The sequence below is a fragment of the Panthera tigris genome, chromosome C1 (genome assembly GCF_018350195.1).
Source record: "Panthera tigris isolate Pti1 chromosome C1, P.tigris_Pti1_mat1.1, whole genome shotgun sequence".
In the NCBI taxonomy this organism is placed as follows: Eukaryota; Metazoa; Chordata; class Mammalia; order Carnivora; family Felidae; genus Panthera; species Panthera tigris.
This window is the reverse complement of record NC_056667.1, coordinates 52,741,192-52,762,180: the sequence shown is the minus strand read 5'-3', so window position 1 is coordinate 52,762,180 and position 20,989 is coordinate 52,741,192. Positions and strand designations below refer to the sequence as shown.

At 38.7% G+C, this 20,989-nt stretch overlaps 1 protein-coding gene across 1 annotated transcript in view; it reads right to left on the bottom strand.

Moving 5' to 3' along the window:
- CACHD1 (cache domain containing 1) overlaps positions 1-20,989 on the bottom strand; it is a 209,003-nt gene that overhangs the window by 114,811 nt on the left and 73,203 nt on the right. The window contains exon 2 of the mRNA XM_042997471.1: positions 7,223-7,285. Within this exon, the coding sequence (XP_042853405.1) occupies positions 7,223-7,285 (63 nt within the window). The remainder of the gene's footprint in view (positions 1-7,222; positions 7,286-20,989) is intronic.

Sequence of the window (20,989 nt, the reverse complement as noted above, 5' to 3'; positions counted from 1 at the left end):
AAATTGGGGATAATTGGAGTAAACGTAAAGATATATTAATAAAAGTTATCTAAAAATCAGAGGAGAAAAAAATTTAAAAAGGACGAGGAGGAGGCATTATCTGAGGAACTCGTGTAGTAAAATATCAAAAGATCTAGCATACATGTAATCAGAGTCCCAGCAGGAGAAAAGAGAATGAGGTAGAGAAAATATGTGAAGAGACAATGATCAAAAAGTCTCCAAAAGTGATGAAAACCATACATTTATAAGTTCAGAAAGCTCAAACATCACAGAGGATAAATAAATATAAAGACTACTATGTCTAGACAGCCATAGTAAAATTGCTGAAAACCAAAGACAGAGGGAAAAATCGTCAAAGCAGCTAGGGGATGTGAGTGGGGCAATATTACATACAAAAACAACTTTAACTGACTTCTCATCAGAAGTGCAGCCCAGTACACAGTGGAACATCATTAGTACACTAAAAGAAAAAAAACAACACTACCAAAAAACCCTGTCTGTCTAGAATCCAGTCTCAAGCAAAAAACGTCTTTTAAGAATCACGCAAAATAGATACACTTTCTGAGAACAAGAATAATAAGAAACAAAGAATGTCACCAGAAAATCTTCATTACGAGGCAATACTAAAAAAAAGTTCTCAGACTTAGTATCAGTTGATGATCTTCAGAAAGAAATGAAAACTAACTGGAAATGGTAAGTATACAAGATTTATTTTTCTCTTAATTATTAAACACATTGGACAGTTTAAAGCAAAAGATACAACATTCTCTTGTGAAGTTTGCAATAGATGTAACTCTAGCATGAAGGATAGCAGTGGGGAAATGGACCTATAAAGTTGTGAGAGTTCTAGATGTTACACGAAGTGACAGAATATTAACTCCAAATAGACTGTAGTAAGTATGTATATGGTAATTTATGGAGTATAAACTTAAAAATACCTAAAGAAATATAAATATAGCTTAAAAAACCTAAAATAGATTAATATGAAATTGAAAAAAAATTTAAAAGAGTGGAAAATGAAAAATCAAACAGTTGACCAAATTCAACAATCAAATTAAATGTTAATTGACTAAACACTCCCAATTAAAAGACAAGTTGTCAGATAAAAAAGAAATTTTCTGGGAGCCTGGGTGGCTCAGTTGGTTAAGCCTCTGACTCTTGGTTTCAGTTCAGGTCATGATCTCATGGTTTGTGAAATTGAGCCCTCCATGGGGTTCTATGCAGACAGCATGGAGCCTGCTTGGATATTCATTCATTCATTCATTCATTCTCTCCCTCTCTTTCTCTTTCTTTCTCTCTCTCTCTCCCCCCTCCCTCCACCTCAAAATAAACAAACATTTTTTAAGAAGCCTCAACTATATTCTGTTTAAAAAACACACTGTTAGCAACAGAGGCACTGAAAGTAGATGGTTGTGAAAAGACACGGTGCAAATCGTAAGCCAAGAAAGGCTGGAGTGGCCATATTAATATCAGGTTAAAGAGACAAGAAGAAGAAGCATTGTAACCAGAGATAAAGAACAACATTTCATAATGTCAAAACAACAACTCATCAGGAAGACCAAACAATTTTAAATGCATGTGCCCAATAATGAAGCCTCAAACTATAGAAGGCAAAAATGGGCAGAATTAAAGGAGAAAATATACAACTCCACCAAAACAGATATTAACAATCCTCTTGGCAATGACAGAATTAGAGAAAATAAAAATCAGCCCCAAAGTAAATGATCTGAAATATCAACCTGTTTATAAAGAATGTAACAGCAACTGCAGAACACACATTCTTTTCCAGTTTATGCGGTATATTTACCAAAACAAATCATACGCTGAGCCATAAAACCCAACCTTCAATAAATTAAGGAACATACAGAATATGTTCTCTGGCCACACTGAAATCAAATTAGAAATTAGTGACAGTTAAGATAGGTAAGAAAACCTTAAATGTTTTGGAAATTGAACAACACACTGTAAAGTAATCCATGGGTCCAAGAAGACATTAGAAAATATTTAAAAACTGAACGATAATGAAACCATGATATCAAACTTTGTGGGATGTAACAAAAGCAGTGCTCAGCGGAAAGTCTATAGTGTAAAATGGTTCTATTTGAAAAAAAGAAGGTATAAAAACCGATGACCTGAAATTCCAATTTAAGAAGAGAAAGACCAAAATTAACTCACAACACAAGGAAGGAAATAATAAAGAGCTCAAATCTGTGAAATAGAAAATGAAGAAGATTAATGAGGCCAAGTTCAAGTTTAAAAAACTTGGTCATCACCAATTTGCTTTGCCATTTGTTTTCTCTCTCATTCTCTGTTGGTCTAATTTATCCCACTTAATGGAGTTTTTTGTTTTTTTTTCAAAGAACGAGCATTTTGTTTTACTGATTTTTCTTTATGTTCTTTTAGCCTACAGATATTAAAAGGACAACACAATATTATACTTTTATGCCAACAAATTTGACAACCTAGATGAAAAAGATAAATTTCTTGAAAAAATCCAGTTGCTAAAATTGACACAAAAGGGAACAGAAAATCTGAAAAGGAAAAAAAAAAAAAAAATCAAATCTCCTCACTAAATCCCGGCTGCAAAACCCAAAGACCTATAGCTATTAAAGAAACTGATGATCAAAACCCTGCCCACAAAGAGTGCTCCAAGCCCAGATGGTATTCTGGGTGTGTTGTACCAAACATCAAAGGAAGGAATACTACCAATGCTATATTCTTTTCAAAAGCAAAGGAGGAGGGAGTGTTTCCAAACTAGTTTTATAAAGCCAATATCCTAAAACCACAGTGATAAGTAATAAGGGGCTGCTGGGGCAAGGGGAGTAGAATCCAGGTAAAGGAAAATCAGGAGTTTGGCAGGCAGGGTGGGCTGAATTTTTAAATATGGTGGTCCTCTCTTTCAGCAAGTGACGTCTGAGGAAGAAATACTTGAAGCAGGCCAAGGCCCTTGAGGAAGTATGTCTGCACAGCAAAGCCCTAAGGCAGAAATATGCCAAACAACATCAAGGAGGTAAGAGTGGGATCCTGTAGGCAAATGTGTAAGTTATCAACACAATGCAAAGGATGACCTCTTAGTACTGATGTTCATCAAATACAATGAGGACCCTGGATTTAGCAAAGTGGGCATCACCGGTGACCTTAAAGAGAGAGGTTTTGTGGGACTGGTTGGGCTGGAGAAGGTTTCAGAGAGAATGGGAAAACTGGATTTATGGAGTATATAGACATCTCTGGTGATGCTTTGTGCTTCAGAGGGAAAGAAAAAATGGGGCAGTACATGGAAAGGGAAGTGGGGTCAAGGGTTTTTTGTTTGTGTTTAAGACAGGAAAACAGCAGGTTTCTATGCTGAAGAAGATCCTGAAGAGTTAAACGGATACCCTGTAAGAAAAGAGTACTGCTAGAGGCAAGCTCTTGGCCCGAGGTCAGGTTCGTCTCACACAGAAGAGTTGCGCTTACCGTGATCTTGCCTGTCCCCTAAGAATTCTGAGGTCTTCTAAAATCAGCCAGTGATATCAATACTTTATGACATATGGCATTATGAAAATATGTTTGCTATTTCATTGAATGATTAACATAAATAATTACTAGAGCATTGGAGAAAGTTAGACCAAACTCTTGAAACATGTCCAAGGTGCCTGTGATTTCTTCAGTGATCCAAAGGAATGCTCTAAGAGGCTCTTTCTCTTTTGTTTCTTCTTCACTGCTTTGTGTTTCATGGACCGTTTTTGCTCTCTTTGGGGCACTTGATCAAAAATTTCTTTTTCTTGATTCAGGTTCAATTTCATATAATGCCTTTACGTGCTCATACAACTTCAATTCTCAAAGTTTTAAAAAATGGAGTCTATGGCAAATGCTCCCTTTAAGAATGTGTGCATGGGATTTTTATTTTCCTGAGGCTGTTGCCACAGATTTTTGGCACTGATACTACAGATACTGAACTAATTAAAGATTTAAAACACATTGTTAGGCATTTAGAGCCACACTCTGAAGGTTAATTTAAAAGAAATAATTAGAAAACTCAAAGCAAATTCTGTACCGTAGAGAGAGTTTTGTGGTAAGAGTCAAGAATCACAAAATGTTTTTATTAGTTTTAATTACTTTGCTCTCCTAACCAGGAAGATATTAACAACACATGAGATTTACTGCCAACTTACATAGTATGCACAAGTCAGATCCAACACTCAGTAAGAATTGATTAGTAAGGTAGGAGGGTAAGAACCCATGAGGCTCTAGTTTTCATTACCCCAATGGAGGAATGATGGATAGCAAACTCAAGTCAGGATTCAAGAGCCTACAAAATATACCAAAACATGCATTAAGAAGTGGTTCGCTAAAGACTGAGCTAAAATGGAGTGCAGAAGTTAATAATCTACTTTGAATTAACTAGCCTGTTTTTGGCTTATCAAACAAATCTTATAAGAAGTTATGATTCTTCTAACAATAATAATGACATGATAATTCTCTCCAAATACTGGATGCAAAAGAGGCATAAGATCTATATGCTCAGGGTTCTTCCAGAGGGCAGACTGGAGAGACTGGAGAAAAGTTAAAAGTACATTGTAGGTCAACATGAAAAAGAACTTTCTGAGAATCAGAGGAGACAAAGGACTAGGTGTTAATTCTTCATTTGAATTACTCAGAAACAAAGAAAAATTTAGCAGAGACTCCTATTTTGAACTGGAACTACAAATTTTAAATTTATTAAAGTTTTATTTAGTTTTTTTGAGAGAGAGTGAGCAAGCGAGCAGGTGAAGGGCAGAGAGAGTGAGAGAGAAAGAATCCCAAGCAGGCTCCACACTGTCAGCATGGAGCTCGATGCGGGACTTCAACCCACAAATGGTAAGATCATGACCTGAGCCGAATCAAGAGTCAGATGCTTAACTAACTGAGCCACCAAGGTGCCCCTGAAAATACAGATCTTAAAAATAAACCCTTAAAATAAAAATACAGAATATATAACTTTGTGTCAAACTTATTTTGAAAACTAGCTGACTTAATAGTCTAATGACTACAAATAACTTATCTCCTAGAGCTTCACTCTGCTCATCTGTAATAAGGATAGCTTTCCTTCAAGGTTATTCAGGGAAAAAAATCAATGTGGTAAGCGTCAGTGTTCCATAAGTGTTCAATCAATTGCTATAATTCTAAAAAGTTATTAAAGGCTTCCAAATTTGTTCTACAGTTAGATAAATAAAGCAATGACATCAGGCCAGGAAAACAAAACAAGTCTCGTGTTTGAAAAGAGCTGACGGAAGGACATGTATCTGTTACTTCAAGGAAAGCAGCAAAGCTGAGATCCCTGGTTCAGTTTCTTTAAAATGTTATCAAGTGGCCTTTGGTCTCCCAAAAAGTTCCCTCAGACATGCTTTGTGTAGAAATCTTTCCCCCCTAAAAACCCTTTTCAATGTCATGACCCTAAAAAGCACTTTTCAGTTTGCTGGAATAAAAACAAGACCGGAACGATAAAGATAAGACTTGATAGAGCAAACCACATTATATTCACTGTAATGCAGGGTCATTAGTCTTTAAAAATATCTAATGCTAAGAAAAAGAATATGTACAGAAGTGCTTATATCCTCTAAATTTAACCTGCAGAAACCAATAAAACATTTTAATGTCTAAACACAGGAAATGCTGAACTTCAAGATTAAACCACAGTAATTTATTATAAATAAATAACTATCCCATAAATAAGTTTACTCTAATGACACAAAGCTTTTTCCTCTTGCCTGGTGCTTCTAAAGTCATCAAGTCAAGCTGTTTTCCATGAAGAAAATAAAGGCAGAATCTCAGGAGTTTGAATTATTATGTGTTTTACTATAGTTGTCTTTTTAGTCTATGGAAGCACTCTGCTACACTTTGGTTTTTAGCTTGGTCGTGTTTTTTTACTTAAGTTTCCAACCTCGCTTCAAATTACCAGTTGACCGTCGCATAGTGTAATGAAGTTGGTGGATTAGTTGAAATTAAAACCCAGAATCCTCTTTACCACCCTTCTTTTCAAGCACAGATCAATTATTTATGACCAAGTTCACCAACACTATGTTTTAATTTACGAAGCAGTCCATTTGAAGGCAGCTATAAATAAAGTAAATAGAATCTGGCCTCAGAACTTTTTGACCCCACACAGCATTGAAAGGAGATGGAAGGAAAGAAGCAAAGGAAGAAATACAAGAGGAGGAAAGAAAAATAAAAGAACAAAAGAGACCAATATCCACTGAGCTGCATCTATGCCAGAATCTTCCACAGAAAAGATTTCATTTATTCTCCACTAACCTGACATTACTTCACTTAATTCTCACTAGCTCATAAAGCAGATACTGTATTCCCCTTATGTAAGATCAAGAAACTATAGATCAAAAAGGCTAAATTGCTTACTGGGGGTCATGGAATCAGTAAGAAAACCAGAATTTGACCTGGGTTATCGGTGTGATTCCAGCACCTGGGCACTTCTTCTATCAGATGAAACAATTTCTACTATTTCTAAATATGAGTAGTTCAGGAATTTTCAAAATAATGAAAATAAATTAAAAAAAATTTTTTAATGTTTATTTTTGAGAGAGAAACAGAGCGTGAGCAGAGGATGGGGGGGAGGGAGGGAGAGAGGGAGAGAGAGAGAAAGGAGAGAGAGAATTCGAAGCAGGCACCAGGCTCTGAGCTGTCAGCACAGAACCTGACACGGGGCTCCAACTCACAAACCACAAGATCATGACCTGAGCCAAAGTCGGATGCCCAACCGTCAGAGCCACACAGGTGCCCCATGATTTTTTTTTTTTAATGTTTATTTTTGAAAGAGAGAGAGGAGAGAGCAAGCGAACATGGAGGAAGGGCAGAGACAGAGGGAGACGCAGAAACTGAAGCAGGCTCCGGGGCTCTGAGCTGTCAGCACAGAGCCCGATGCAGGGCTCGAACCCACAAACCGTGAGATATGACCTGAGCCGAGGTCAGATGCTTAACCAACTGAGTCACCCACGTGCTCCGAAACAATGAAAATGAATTAAATAATATTTCCAAAGTATAACCCAAATAGCAAAACACCATCCATAGAACCATTTTTTCAACTACCTGTAAGAAATCCAAGTGTAAGGCTGGCACTGTTATGCTTTAAGACGTATATGAAATCACATGGAAAACAGCTGGAACCTCACAAGGAAATGGCCTGCAGAGAATACTGAAGCCGTAACCAGAAGCAAGACAAAGAGAATGTCCAGTCCTAATAATCTCTTACCTGCTGTACTTCACTTTCTCCATTTGAGATTTTCTCAGTGTAAACAAAGGAGTTGAATATCCGCTGCAACAGAAAATAAACAAACATTAGTTCCTCTAAAGACAGCCATTTTCTTTTTCTTTTTAATTTTATTTATATCCAAGTTAATTAACATATAGTGTAATAATGGTTTCAGGAGTAGAACTTAGTGATACAACACTTAACATACAACACCCGGTGGTCATCCCAGCAAGTGCCCTCCTTAATGTCCATTCCCCCTGCCCCCATCTCCCTCCATCAACTCTCGATTTGTTCTCGGTATTTAAGAGTCTGTAATTGTTTGCCTCCCTGTCATCTTTTTCCTTCCTTTCCCCTATGTTCATCTGTTTTGTTTCTTAAATTCCACATTAAAGACAGCCATTTTCTAATGACAGTGTGTGTGCACATGAATAATTTGTTTACAAAACAGAATCAAGCAGAAAAAAATTTAATTAAAATAGTTATTTTACACAAAGAGATCCAAATATCAGCCAAAGTCAATCACACTTACATGAGCAATACCCAGGCACTTCCGTAGTGAAATAAACCAGATGTTACACTATACTTTTCATTTTCAAAAATACATTTAATTATAGATTTCCGGAGCCCGTGCCATTTTATCCAAGTGGTATAATCCGACAAAGTTGTGTTTCTCATTTGAATTCTGCACTCCCTGAATGCTGTAATTGTTTACAGACACTAAACTCTAACTCAATAAAGCTCTTTAAAAGGAATTCTTTCCATATCTTCTCATGTCCCTGGGTCCCACCAGTACCTACCCAATATTATCTATCACCTTCGTTACCCAAGCACCCCCTTGGGAGGGTAACATAATAGGGCTTGCCAAATATGTGCAGCCTTAAGATCCAGTTCTTACATGCCAGGAAATGGGACAGCCGTGCCAGGACATTAGTCCAAACTATGACATACAAGCACACACGCTCTTCCACTGCTCTCTGCCTAGCTAGTACCCACCCCCTCCATACATGGCCTGCGTTTAAAACCTCTCTGCAGACTTAGGACTTTACCAGACCCTACCCATTACTGAGCAATCACTAGAGATTAATATATAACAAACTGAAGAAATTAGAATCCAAGATACGTATCTGTTAGAGGCGAAAAAAAAAAAAAAAAAAAAAAAAAGCAGCAGGCTCCTCATTTACCCTAAAACGTTAAAGATACCATTGAACTCTCCAGATGAGTAAGGAGTCAGACCTGGAGATATTAGCCAAAATTTCTCTTTTTCCTTTCTATCCTACGGCCAAGGGTTTGTCAGCATCTGGGACAGCTTCCCAGACAGCCTAACACACCTGCATGGTTGTGGTGAGGAAGACAAGTGCCAAGTTTACCAAGTGCTGTGCAAAAGAGGAAAGATAAGGTGCTGGGGAAGGGGGGTGGGGGTGGGGGTGGGGGGGCGGAGGATTGTGACCGAATGGGATGGAATTACAGTCTGCAAATGTCTAATTATGAATTATCATAATTTTACCAGGCACTACTCATTCATTCAACAGATGTCTCTTTTCCTTCCCTAAAAACGTCTCTATTGATAGGAAAGTTCTACTAGGTAATGAATGCTTACTATAGGCAGACACTATTCTAAGCATGTTATATCTATTTACTTATTTGAATCTCATAAAACACCTTTGTGATGAGCACTATTATTATCTCCATTACACAGAGAAAAGAAGCAGGTTTGTTGAGTGTCTAATGCAATGCACATATTGTACCTTATATGTGCATCCTATTTAATCTTTATAAGAAAATTCCTGCAGCTTTAAAGATGAAAAACTAACACCCTGGGAGGTTAAATAGCTTACCCAGAGTCCCTTGGCAAGGCTGGAATTTGAACCCAGGCAGAGTGACTCGAGATCTGGTGCTCCTAACTCTATGATCTCTTGAGAATTTGCCACATGGTTGCCTGACATATATTAAAAAACACTTCTGTCAGGAGCTGGTACCCAAATATATGTACCTTACATGTAATTCCATAACTCAAAAGGCTCTACAAATCAGAAGTTTCACATAACACCTTTGTTAGCAAAATATGACATGACCGGATTTTACTTGGCAACCAATGGGTACTTATGGTCTTTATTAAGCCTCTTAGTGTGAATGTTCATTAATTTTGATGCAGATATCTTAATGCATCTGAATACTGGGTTCTGTTAGAGACCTCACTGGCGGTGTTTTATCATGAAGGGGCATTAGGATTCTGAACCCTAAGATCCCGTTTTGGGAAAGGGATTAGAAACTTGTTAACCTCATTCCTACAACCTGAAGTTCTGTTTTCTGATTGCAACAGAAATTATTAGTTTAATAGATTATAACATTTTTAGAAGCTGAGTCTGTGTCACTGCCATCTACTTTCCCAGACCATCTTCCGTATTTTCATGCAATTTGATTTTCAAAACCTACCCAGCACCATGAGAACATTGACGAAAAATGAACACAATTCATGTTGTGTCTCCAGATCTTGATGAGTGTTGCCAGTTGTCTTATTTCATTTCTGGCTGTGATCTTCCAGTTGATACCTTATGTGGCCTGTCCGGGAAGGTGCCCCCGCCCAAAAGGTGACTGATGGAAGAACGCACGAGACAGCCCTGGGAAGCACACCACATCCGCCCACCAACGGCCAAACCTAATGAAGAATAAGATCATATCCTTCTCTTTTTCTTTCTTTTTTTTTTTTTTTTTTGGTTAAAATAAAAATTCCTCACTTGTAAAAAGGCACATATGTCAGGAAGTGTTCACAAGGCTGTGTTTCCATCCCTGCTTCACTCATTTATCATTTTAACAATTATCGATAATGATCACTAATGCTTTCATACAGATCTTTTTATGCCATAGAAGCATTTTTATATTCTCTGCACTTAACGGCTGGAATGATAAAAGAAAATTTAAAAAGCAAGAAAGACGTTTTAGATATGAACAGCACTAATTCTGTAGACTACCTACTTTATACAACCCTCTAACCTGCAGAAAGTGAAATCACCTGCAAGGGTAATAGTTTGGGGCTATCACCAAAGCCAACAATTTTTGCCCCTCTTTTCTCCCAAGCAGGGGAGGGGTGGTAGAGGCCAAAAGGACCTGGACAAGAAACTTACGACTCAACAGGTCAGCCAGCCATGTCTGGTGCAAGGTTAAGAGTTTGGACTTGTGTGTGTGCACAAGATCTCAAGGTACAGAGTTAAGTTTTCACTACTCTGTAGGTCAAGTTCTAGCTTAAAATGCAGGGCCTGCTAAGCCAAGCTCTCAAAGGCTTAGGCTTCATTCTTTTATAGTTTACCATTTCACATAAAGGATCACATTTGATCTCCACAGTAACCCTATGTGGCAGACAGGGCAAGGATGTGAATCCAGATCTTACAGACTGAAAGCTACAGCTCAAACATTAGAAAATGTATCACAGGTTAAAAAAGAAAAAAAAAAATCTAGTGCTGAGGTCTGAACCCAGGGCTTGCATTAAAAACAAGCATTGATTTTAGTGAAGCTATGAAATTTGTTCCCATTACCTTTTCTTCAGAATAATCTAGGAATCCTATACTTGCATGTAGAAAAAATGAGTATTGGGTATTTTTTCCTACCATTTTAAGCAGGATATAATGTGCTGGAATAACAATACATGTATCTAATTATCTGATGTCTGTCTATACACACACACACACACACACACACACACACACACACACACACACACAACCAGTGAGTGGAGTAACTAAGAGTCCCAGCCAAAGGTTTGTTTGGTTCCATGAAGTTGTGGAAGGAAGAGAATACAAAGTTGAGTTTCTTGATTGTTACAGGCACTTGAAAAATGAAAATGAAGTTGTCTTAAACCATGAAAATGGTGAGCAACCCTAACAGGTCAGATTGCCCAGTGCTCTTGGATGATTTGCTCACTGTAACAGGGTTAGGGTACGGCTGGGCAGGGTGGACATTCTGTCCTCTGTTTCCAAGGTATCTCCCAATTCCCTGGAGAACAATTCCAGAAATCTGAACTCTTAATTTGAGTACAAACTGGAGGGAGTCTGAAGAAACTCTCCCCAGTGTACAAATCTCTGGAAGGAAAGGCAAAGATGCTGCCTGCCTCTGCCCATTACGCTTTCTCATTCTCAGATATTGTAAGTAAAAACAGGTTTGACTGTAAGGTTTGAAAAGATCATTAAAAACAGGTGAGGAGTTTTAAAAAGTTATTTTAAGTAAAAATATTTCACTGAATCCTCTTTATCAATTTACTTCCACAATCAAAAGAAAACAAGATACCTCATTTTTATGCTCATGAGAACAGAATACTCTGGACAAAAATGACCTTTCTCTCATTAATACACACTTTGGCAAGCTAGCAGTATCTTCTAGACTTAATTATATGCATATCCCATGACCCAGCATTTCCCATCTTTGGCATACACTGAGGAGAAATGTGTTCATATATTTATCAAAAGAGAAGCAGAAGAATGCTCATTGCAGTACTACTCATGAGAGCTCCAACCTGGAAAATATCCAAATGCCTATCAGCACCAGAACAAACTGTGGTGTGTTCACACTATGAAATGTTCAGTGATAGCAACGAACACACAACTGCAAACATGCATCAACATGGTGATACTCACAAACATAATATTAAGTGAAAGCAGCCAAACACTACAATGCGAAGTGTACAATTCTATTTACGGCAAATTCAAAACCAAGCAAAGCTCATCTATCTTGTCAGAAGTCAGGAGAGTGGTTATCCTTTGTGGGAGAATGAACAGACCAGGGCACGAAGATGGCTTCTCGGATGCTGCAATATTCCATTTCTTGATCTGGGTGCCTGTTATAAGGATGTATTCACTTTTATGAAAATTCATCAGGCACCTCTGTATGCTTTTCTGTACGTATGTTATACTAAAATAAATTTAAACATACGTTCTAGGCAGTCTCTTTAAAATAACCCTAGTCAAATGTTTTCCTACGTTTTCAAAATTATTTATGCATAGAAAAGGGAAAAGAATCTATTAACTGGATAGAATACTATAAATACTCAAAAATCTATACCCAATCAGTAATCTAGATGAAATTGGGATTGTACCAACTAGAATCACCTAGTAATTCACAGATAAGGTCTCCAATGAGCCTTCCCTGAGGCTACATATTAATTGCTCCCTCATATTCTAAGTATGTAACATTACTCAGTTCTTGGGCTTCCCATCCAGTGGCACTGTACTAACTTGAATTTTTAGCAAGGAAAAAAAAGGTGTCTTTATCGGAGTTTCATCCAGCCTGCATATTCTAAACTTACAACACAATTTAATCAAATCTCCTCTTTGCATATTCTGTTCTTTTATTTCCTAAAGCACTGCCTTCCTCCTCCTCCCCCAGAGAGAAAGTTCAACTCATGAAGTTAGAAATGAAAAGAGTCATGTAACAATTTAATACAACTCCCCCTACCTCTACTGTAAGAGAAGGAAAAATATCCTGGGATGGGCACGCGTGTGCGTCTATGTCCCCCCCCTACCTCTTAAGGGTTGCACCTCATTCTCTGTCCCCACTCCACCTACTCCTATCTGCCACCTCTTTTGGTCCCAAATGTATTTAATTGAGCCTGCTTAACAGATGGCAAGAGAACCTGCTTTGCTGGAACAGGAACAATTACATGAGTGTTTAATAAGATGGTCAGTCCAGACAGTTGGTTCCACCTTCACGCCTCCAACAGCTCTGCCAAATCTTAACTAGATATTTAAATGAATGGTATAGCACAACAGCACAGTGAAGAAATGAATACCTCTACAAGCCTAATGAAATTCTGTTGTCTCCCCTCCCTGATCTTTGCTAAGAAAACGCAGAACTGAGTTTTTATTCACAGGCTTATTCTCTTGATGTTTACAGGTCTCTGTTGCAAGCCAATTTGGCTGACAGTTAACTAATAACTTCATTCAGCTCTGGATCTCTTCCTAGGATTCTAGGAATTGTGGCCAAAGGGGAGGAAAATATAGATTACCACCATTATGTCAAGAAGCTGACCAACATTAGTCATCAAAAGACAAAGTGCTGTCGTTACAACAAACTCCAACAATCTCTGGGCAGGGAGTTAACAGCAACCTAATTTAAGTGTTGCAGGAAAAAAAAAACCCAAAAAACAAAAAACATACAATGACTTTATTTTCCCCTACGCACACCTCATGCATAATCTTTCAGTAGGTTTTTAAGGGATCCCTCCTGCCCAGATTAGACATTGTCTGATTTTTACCAGATTGTTTAGCCTCACATTGTTAAACACATGGAAGGTCCAGAAAAATGACCTTATCTGTGGAAGCTCATCATTCTGCATTTTGAAGTCATGAATCGGGTGCTACAAATGTTGGTCATTTTCTCAAATCTCTAAACTTGTTCATTCTGGATGTAAGTGGCTCAAGAAAATAGTTTTCCAAGAGTACTGAAAAGGTTTCTGCTAAAAAGCACAATAAAAAATAACCTAGAGGCACCTGACTGGCTTAGTAGGTTGAGCATCTGACTTCGGCTCAGGCCATGATCTCATGGGTTGTGAGTTCAAACCCCGCATTGGGCTCTGTGCGGCCAGCTGGGAGCCTGGAGCCTACTTTAGATTCTGTGTCTCCCTCTTTCTCTACCCCTCCCCCACTTGCACTTTCTCTCTCTCTCTCTCTCTCTCAAAAATAAACATTAAATTTTTTTTTCAAATATACAAGTATTGTTCTAATTACATGTGTTGGGGGTGGGGGTATATTACATATAATTATGTTGTCATATTATCAAGGGCCCAGAATGGATTCAGGTGCTTTACAACATATTTCATTTAATACTTACAACAACCCTTCATATAAGTTACTATGTACTCATTTTACAGAGGAGGAAACTGAGCTTCTGAGACTCTAACTTGTCCACAATTGAACATTACTAAGAAAATGGCCAAGTCTAGATGTTAAATTTGCCTTACCCTAAAGTTTATGTATTGTCTTCTAAGTAAATACCATTTTTTTTAATGGTTATTTGTAAAAGAGAGAATGCAAGCAGGGGAATGGCAGAGAGGGAAGGGGATAGAGAATCTGAAGCAGGCTCTGTACTGAGAGCAGCGATCCCGATGCGAGGCTCAAACTCATGAACCATGAGACCGTGACCTGCACCTAAGTCGGACCCTCAACCAACTGAGCCACCCAGGTGCCCCTACGTAAATACCATCTTAATAGAGAAAAGTTATTCAAAATCTAGAAAGTGCCCAAAATAGGAATAGGGCTTCCCTGTGAATATTGAATTTAGAATATATCTTCTTTCCTCCCCACCCCACTCCCATCTCAAAATGGAGCATGTTTCCTTTATAATGGATAAGGATGAACATTCTTCAGAGTAACCACACTCATGAAAAGGGGCATACATTCAGTTACAACTAACTAAACTCTACAAAAAACTAGATCACTACCCTGAGAGCTTTCACTGAAAAAAAATAAATACAAGGGCTTATGCTTGATCCTCACCATAAAAATCAGATCCTGAACACCACAGCGACTTGGAAGAAATAGGGCTATTCCCATTTCATGACAAAGGGCAGTGTGTAGGAAATGAAAAGCATGGCAAAGGAAGAGGCGGGGACTGGGAATTTAAAACTAATCAGCACACAACAGACAACCCTGTGCAAATGGTACACTGGGTACACATATCCCAGCCCAACAGATTTCCTTATTTTAAGGTTGTATATATAAAAAATGATAACAGCTACCGCTTACTATCTGTCTGGCACTAGGTACTTTTCACATATATTAACTCACTTAACCTCATGAACGTGAAAAGGCATTTCAATAGACTGCACTAGAGGCGCCTGGGTGGCTCAGTCAGTTGAGCATCTGGCCCTCGATTTTGGCTTAGGTGGTGATCCCAGGGTCATAGGATTGAGCCCTGCATCTGGCTCTGTGCTGAGCATGAGGCCTACTTGGGATCCCTGACCCCACCTACCGCCACTTCTCTCTCTGCCCCTCACCCACTCTCAAAAAAAAAAAAAGCACTAAAATCATTATGAATTTATTTCACATGCTATCTTGATATTCTATCATTACTCTATTGTTAATCTGTTAAGAATATTTTCTGAATGATAGTAATTCCATGACAGTTGGAGGTACAGGGGGACCAAAATTACCTGTATCAAACTGAAGTCCTAGCTCATTCTTAACAGCTTCCCACTGATGGTAATCTCTCCCTTCTCTGACCTTCTGCAGCAAAGACTCTACGCAACAATTTAAAGAATACGTTCACTGTCGAAAATTTGAAAATTTGCAAAGGAAGAAGAAGGGAAAAAAATCCATTGTCTGACTACTCAGTAAAAACTACTATTTACATTTTACTTTATTCTCTTCTACTCTTTTGGATTTCTAGGTTCTAACTTTGTTGTAAATTTTTGATAATTGGTCCATGCCATGATTTCTTAGCACAGGGCATTTTACCTAGTGAGCATGAATAAGCATTTGCTTATCCATTAATCTAGGCCTTAAATCATTCAGATGATTTTGGTTGCTTACTCAACCAGCTAGAATGAATGAATGTTTAAAAATTTAAACAAGGAGGAAGGTATCCTTCCAAGATAAAATATGTTCCTCTTCTTTCAACAATTAACAAAGTCTCCCTCGCCCCATCTCTGTTTTTCCTTCTTTGTCTTCTTTGGGCTCTAAATACATACACACACAGCCGTTTGCATACTTCAGGTTCAGGGTCGCAAAAGAACTCAACTTAAGAATTTCTTAGTCTGATGCCATTTAACTTAACACCCTTCAAGCCAACATGAGCTCTGAATAGTAAAAAGCATGTGGGAAAGTCACAAGTCAGTGACAAGTGTCACCTTTACAAAGAGCTGCCTGTTTTGGTCAACTCTATCCCTCAAAAGAAATTACAGGGGAAAAGGAACAGCCTGTAGTCTGATTTAGCAGGGAAAATCTAAAGCAATAATGTTAGCAAGCAAAATTCCTGGTCTTGATCACTTGATTTCCTGTTGGAGCATTCAAAACCAAAAGAGTGGCTAAGTAAATATGAACCCAGAGAACAAAGACAGGCAAAAGAAGCCGGAAACACTTCCCCCTAAATACAATAAAACTTCTGAAGGGTTACTGGAGTTTTGTTGTTATTTGTTGTTGTTTTGGCTTTCAAAGAGACTAAGAGAGAAAAAGGCAAGCAAATGAGTTCCACATGTTGGAAAGACTCAGCCTTTAGCCAATGTAACTTGATTATAAGTAATATTCATGACAATGCATGGCAACCTCTCAGAAGCGGAAAGTTGAGTTGCCCAAATGCTTTGTAGATGGTGCCAAATTTCCACTCCCCTGCTTCCACTCTTCGAACTCCTAATTCCTCCACTCTCCACCTCCTAGATCTCCATTAAGCCTTTTACTTTTTTGTTTCACCTTGAAAGAAAAAAGAGGGGTTATGGAGTGGCCGTGCATTTATTCTTGGGAGCTGGTGGCACTTTAAGGGTATAGCTTCAAAATGCTTAACCTTCCAGACCTAAGCAAAGATGTTTAATTAATAACACAATCAGTCATGTCCTTTCTGAAGGCGTCAGACACCATGTAAGACGTGGCCCCATACTCTTGAGGAGCTCACTCTCTAATCAGAAGGAGAAATTAAAAATAAAGAGTGGTCAACAATGCAACACAGACTTGGTGTGAATTTCGTGTTTGCCATAGGCCCAAGGTGCTGGAGTGGGGGGTTTAAGGGAGACAGACTCCAAAGAGATGGGGCTTGAGGTTGAGAGCTTGGGTGAGAGCATTTCAGAGCATTCACAGAGAAGGCCTGGCACATAGTACTAAGTACGTGGGGCCAGGCAAGCGTTCTACAAGCTGGGGATGCAAGAATGAGTATAACAGACAAAATCCCTGCCCACGTGGACCCTACATTCTAGGTCCCTTGGCTTCAAGATAATCTTTCTGAAGAGCTTACTATCCACTGGCCCCATATACTTGGAAATGCAGTGTCCAAAGATAAAGACATTGCTTCTTTCCCAGAAAAGCTCGTATTCTAAAGAGGGACTCTGAAATCAGTAATTATGATACAAAGACAGTTTCACAAGGGGAGCTTTGGGAAATAAAACTGAACTAAATGGAATAGGAATGATAGGGCTAGACTATGGAGGTTTTTCAAGCCAGAAAGAGAAGTTGGATTTTATGCATACGGTAGGCACTTAGTAAATAGTTTTTGAGTGAGTAAATGAATAAATGTATGTTGGCCAAGAAATAAAGAGCTGCTAAAAGGATTTTTAGCTGGGAAGTGACAATGATGAAATAGGTGATTTAAGAATGTTTATATTCCACGTGCTCAGAGCCATGCACCCACTTTCCTAACTTCTCACAAAGGCAAAAAATCTAGGCCATTTAGAAACCAGTTATTATCCCAAGGGTCTGTGACAATCCTAAGAGCCAAATGAACTGGATCATCTAGCATGACACTTGAGGGACCGTGACCTGAAGTTTCCCATGTGTCTTGTCTCCTCCGTAAAGTTATAAAAATCCTCCGAGGGACAGTTTTATTCAATTGTGCAATCCCAATAGCACTTACAACAGAGCAATATTAAGGAAGGAGACTGAAAAATACTTGTTTAAAAAAATAATTTAAAAATAACTTAGTGCAAAACAACTGCTGGGGTTTAAAGCACAGTTGCAGTGTTACATCCTGAGATGAAGACGAGTTTTCAACATTTCAAAATATGCCACCATGGAGGCCATTTGGGCTGTCTCTCGCATAAGATGTTCACTGCTATCCTATCCAAATAAAGAGAATTTTCATAAATGCAATTCTGGCAGTCTTATTTAAAAGTGATACTTTTTCAGTACAATCATTAAGCACGGGAACTGTAAACTGAAATATCACAAAACCCGAATAATTAATAATGTCAAACTGCAGCTCTGTACAAACTAGTTCTATGGCAGGGGTGGGGGCGTGGGTGAGTCATTTAGCCTCCCTAGGTCTAGTGCCCCTCACCTAGAAAATGGAAAACTGAGTTGGATTATAGAAAACTCACTGATCCTAAAATTTCTATTCTACTATTGTGCTAGAATTTTCCTGAAATACCAATTTGAGAAGCAACTAATGCTAGGTATTTCTGCCATATGGATGGATGTTTCAAGAAAATTACATTTGCTGAGATCTGAATTGCTAAATACATATATATATAAAAATAAACAAACCTATCCCTGAAACTTGCTACAGGAGTAGCCAAGTAGTCAAAGGATTTTTTTTTTAAGATGAAAATTTCAATAGACAAAACCAATCTTGAGAATGGTGAGTTTAAATGTGGATGTTTAAGACATGAATCAAAGCAGTTAGCCTTTTCAGAATAAATGTGATGCTAATATGATTACATAAATGTCTCCCAGGTCCAACTGCCTGTATCGTTTTTCAGGCTCTCCCAGCAAGGGTGCCTGTCACGCATATCGAATACCATGGTAACAACCCTAGCCTGTGAAGGCTCCTGCACCACATGCCAGGATTCTCAATAATTATTAACTAACATTTTGATGAATGATGGCTCTCTGGGCTCAGATTCACAATGTAATTTTAATGAATAAATAAATGCTGGTTAGAAATGTTCTTCAAATTTTAGGGCTACAAAAATAGTGAGAGGGGAATTAAAAAAAAAAACACACCAAAAATCCTGTTACCAACTGGGTGGTCTCAGAGTTTAGATTTGTCCTCATTTTCTAAGCTGTAAGAAGGAGGTAATAGTAATAGCTACCTCACAGGGGGTTTGTGAGGTTCAATGCAGATATAGCACTTATTCCATGCATACAATAACAGCTCAATAAATGGTTACTTTTTTAAATCCTCCAAAAGGAACAATTATTCCCAGGAATAATGAGTCATTTGAGGGGCACCCGGGTGGCTCAGTTGGTTAAGTGTCCGATTCTTGATTTTGGCTCAAGTCATGATCTCACGGTTCACGAGTTCAAGTCCCCATCAGGCTCCATGCTGACAGCGCAGAGTCTGGGTGGGATTCTCTCCTTCTCTCTCTCTGCCCCTCTCCTACTCGTTCTCGCTCTCAAAATAAATAAACTTAAAAAAAAAAAGTCATTTGAGATTACCCACATCCCTATCCCAACGTCAGAAACTCTCCTACATCAGTTTTTTGAAGCCTTATATTAAGACAAATTTAAAAGTCCCTATTTCCAGGAAATGTCTTTCACATTAGCTTGCAGTGCCTTTACAAGGTTGGCTCCCAGGCTCAACCTACTGGTTTCCTCAGATTGCTTTACGAATCCACATGCAAGAAGGGTCCTTGGGAAAATGACTTTTCCCCTTGATTACTGATGGTACCACCTAATGGGGTACACACCCGAGGGGCTGCAGGAGAGGAAGAAATGTACGAATTGGCTCTACCTTCAACAGAATCCAAGGGCTCACCTGAGACACCTTCCCAGGCCTACCCCAGAGGCAAAAACAATTAAATCCCCTTTAGTGCTATCACTGAACTTTCGTATTATATTACAGGTAATTGTTTATAGGCACTGGTAGTGACCTCACAGGAGGCCCATGCTCACCTGGAGAGGAATGTGGGGGTGAAGGTCTGGGCTGTGGAATCATCCAGGCCTCAACTCCCTCAGCTGCGTGACCAGCACAAGTTATTTAAACTTTCTGGGCCTTTTCCTCATGGAAATTTAAGCGACCTACCTCCAATCCTGCAGGGACAGGACAGATTGATAATCAGCACCTCCTAGGTGTGCTGTTAGAATTAAATGGGACAGTGTCTGGCATGGTGTTTTTGCCCAATTAAGCATAAGCTGGTTGGAAAACTGTTATCATTTTCCCTAAATATCCAGCATAATCACCAATCGATGTCCAATAAATGCTTACTGAGTAAATTAAAAAAAAAATGAATACAACTCACTCATTTGACAGAAGAGGAAATTAAGTCTCAAGGAAGTCATGTGATAGGTCGCCAAAGAGGGATAGGACACTGTTTGGACACTGGCTTCTCCTAGCTTGCAGTCTGCCGCTATTACATTTTTTTTAAACGTTTATTTATTTTTGAGACAGAGAGAGACAGAGCATGAACAGGGGAGGGTCAGAGAGAGACAGAATCTGAAACAGGCTCCAGGCTCTGAGCTGTCAGCACAGAGCCCGACGCGGGGCTCAAACTCACGGACCGCGAGATCATGACCTGAGCCGAAGTCGGATGCTTAACCGACTGAGCCACCCAGGCGCCCCCGCTATTACATTTTTAATATGCTGATTTCTCATGTAACTTTAAAAATCTGGCTGTACTGCATATGTAACTAAAACACTAAACCCGACTTATTTACCCCAAAATGCCAGTTGGAACAGGAAGGAAAAATATGTTACCGAAAACTACTGAACAAGGACAAAACCAGAACATCACATTATTCTCCCCAAGTAAATATTTAATTTGGATTCAGTTCCTGGAAGGGAGCATGGTATAGTGGAAAGAGTATGGGATCTGGAAGCAAGGAGGTCAGACTCTGCTCCACTACTTTCTGTGGGGTTGGAGGCAGGTTGCTTGAAGTGTCCAGAGCCTCAATTTCCCCCTACCTAAAAAAGGGTGTTAGAATATCTACCTTGGGCAGAGACTGCTAATAGTTAATAAGATTTCTTTTATGGGAGGGTGAAAATGTTCCAAAATTAGATTATGCTGATGAATGCACAACTCTGGAAATATTCTAAAAACCATGTAATTTTACACTTTAAATGGGTGACATTATGGAATGTAAACTTATCTCACCAGTATCTGCCTCATCGTCAGAGCTACGAAGACTTACTATCTATGTG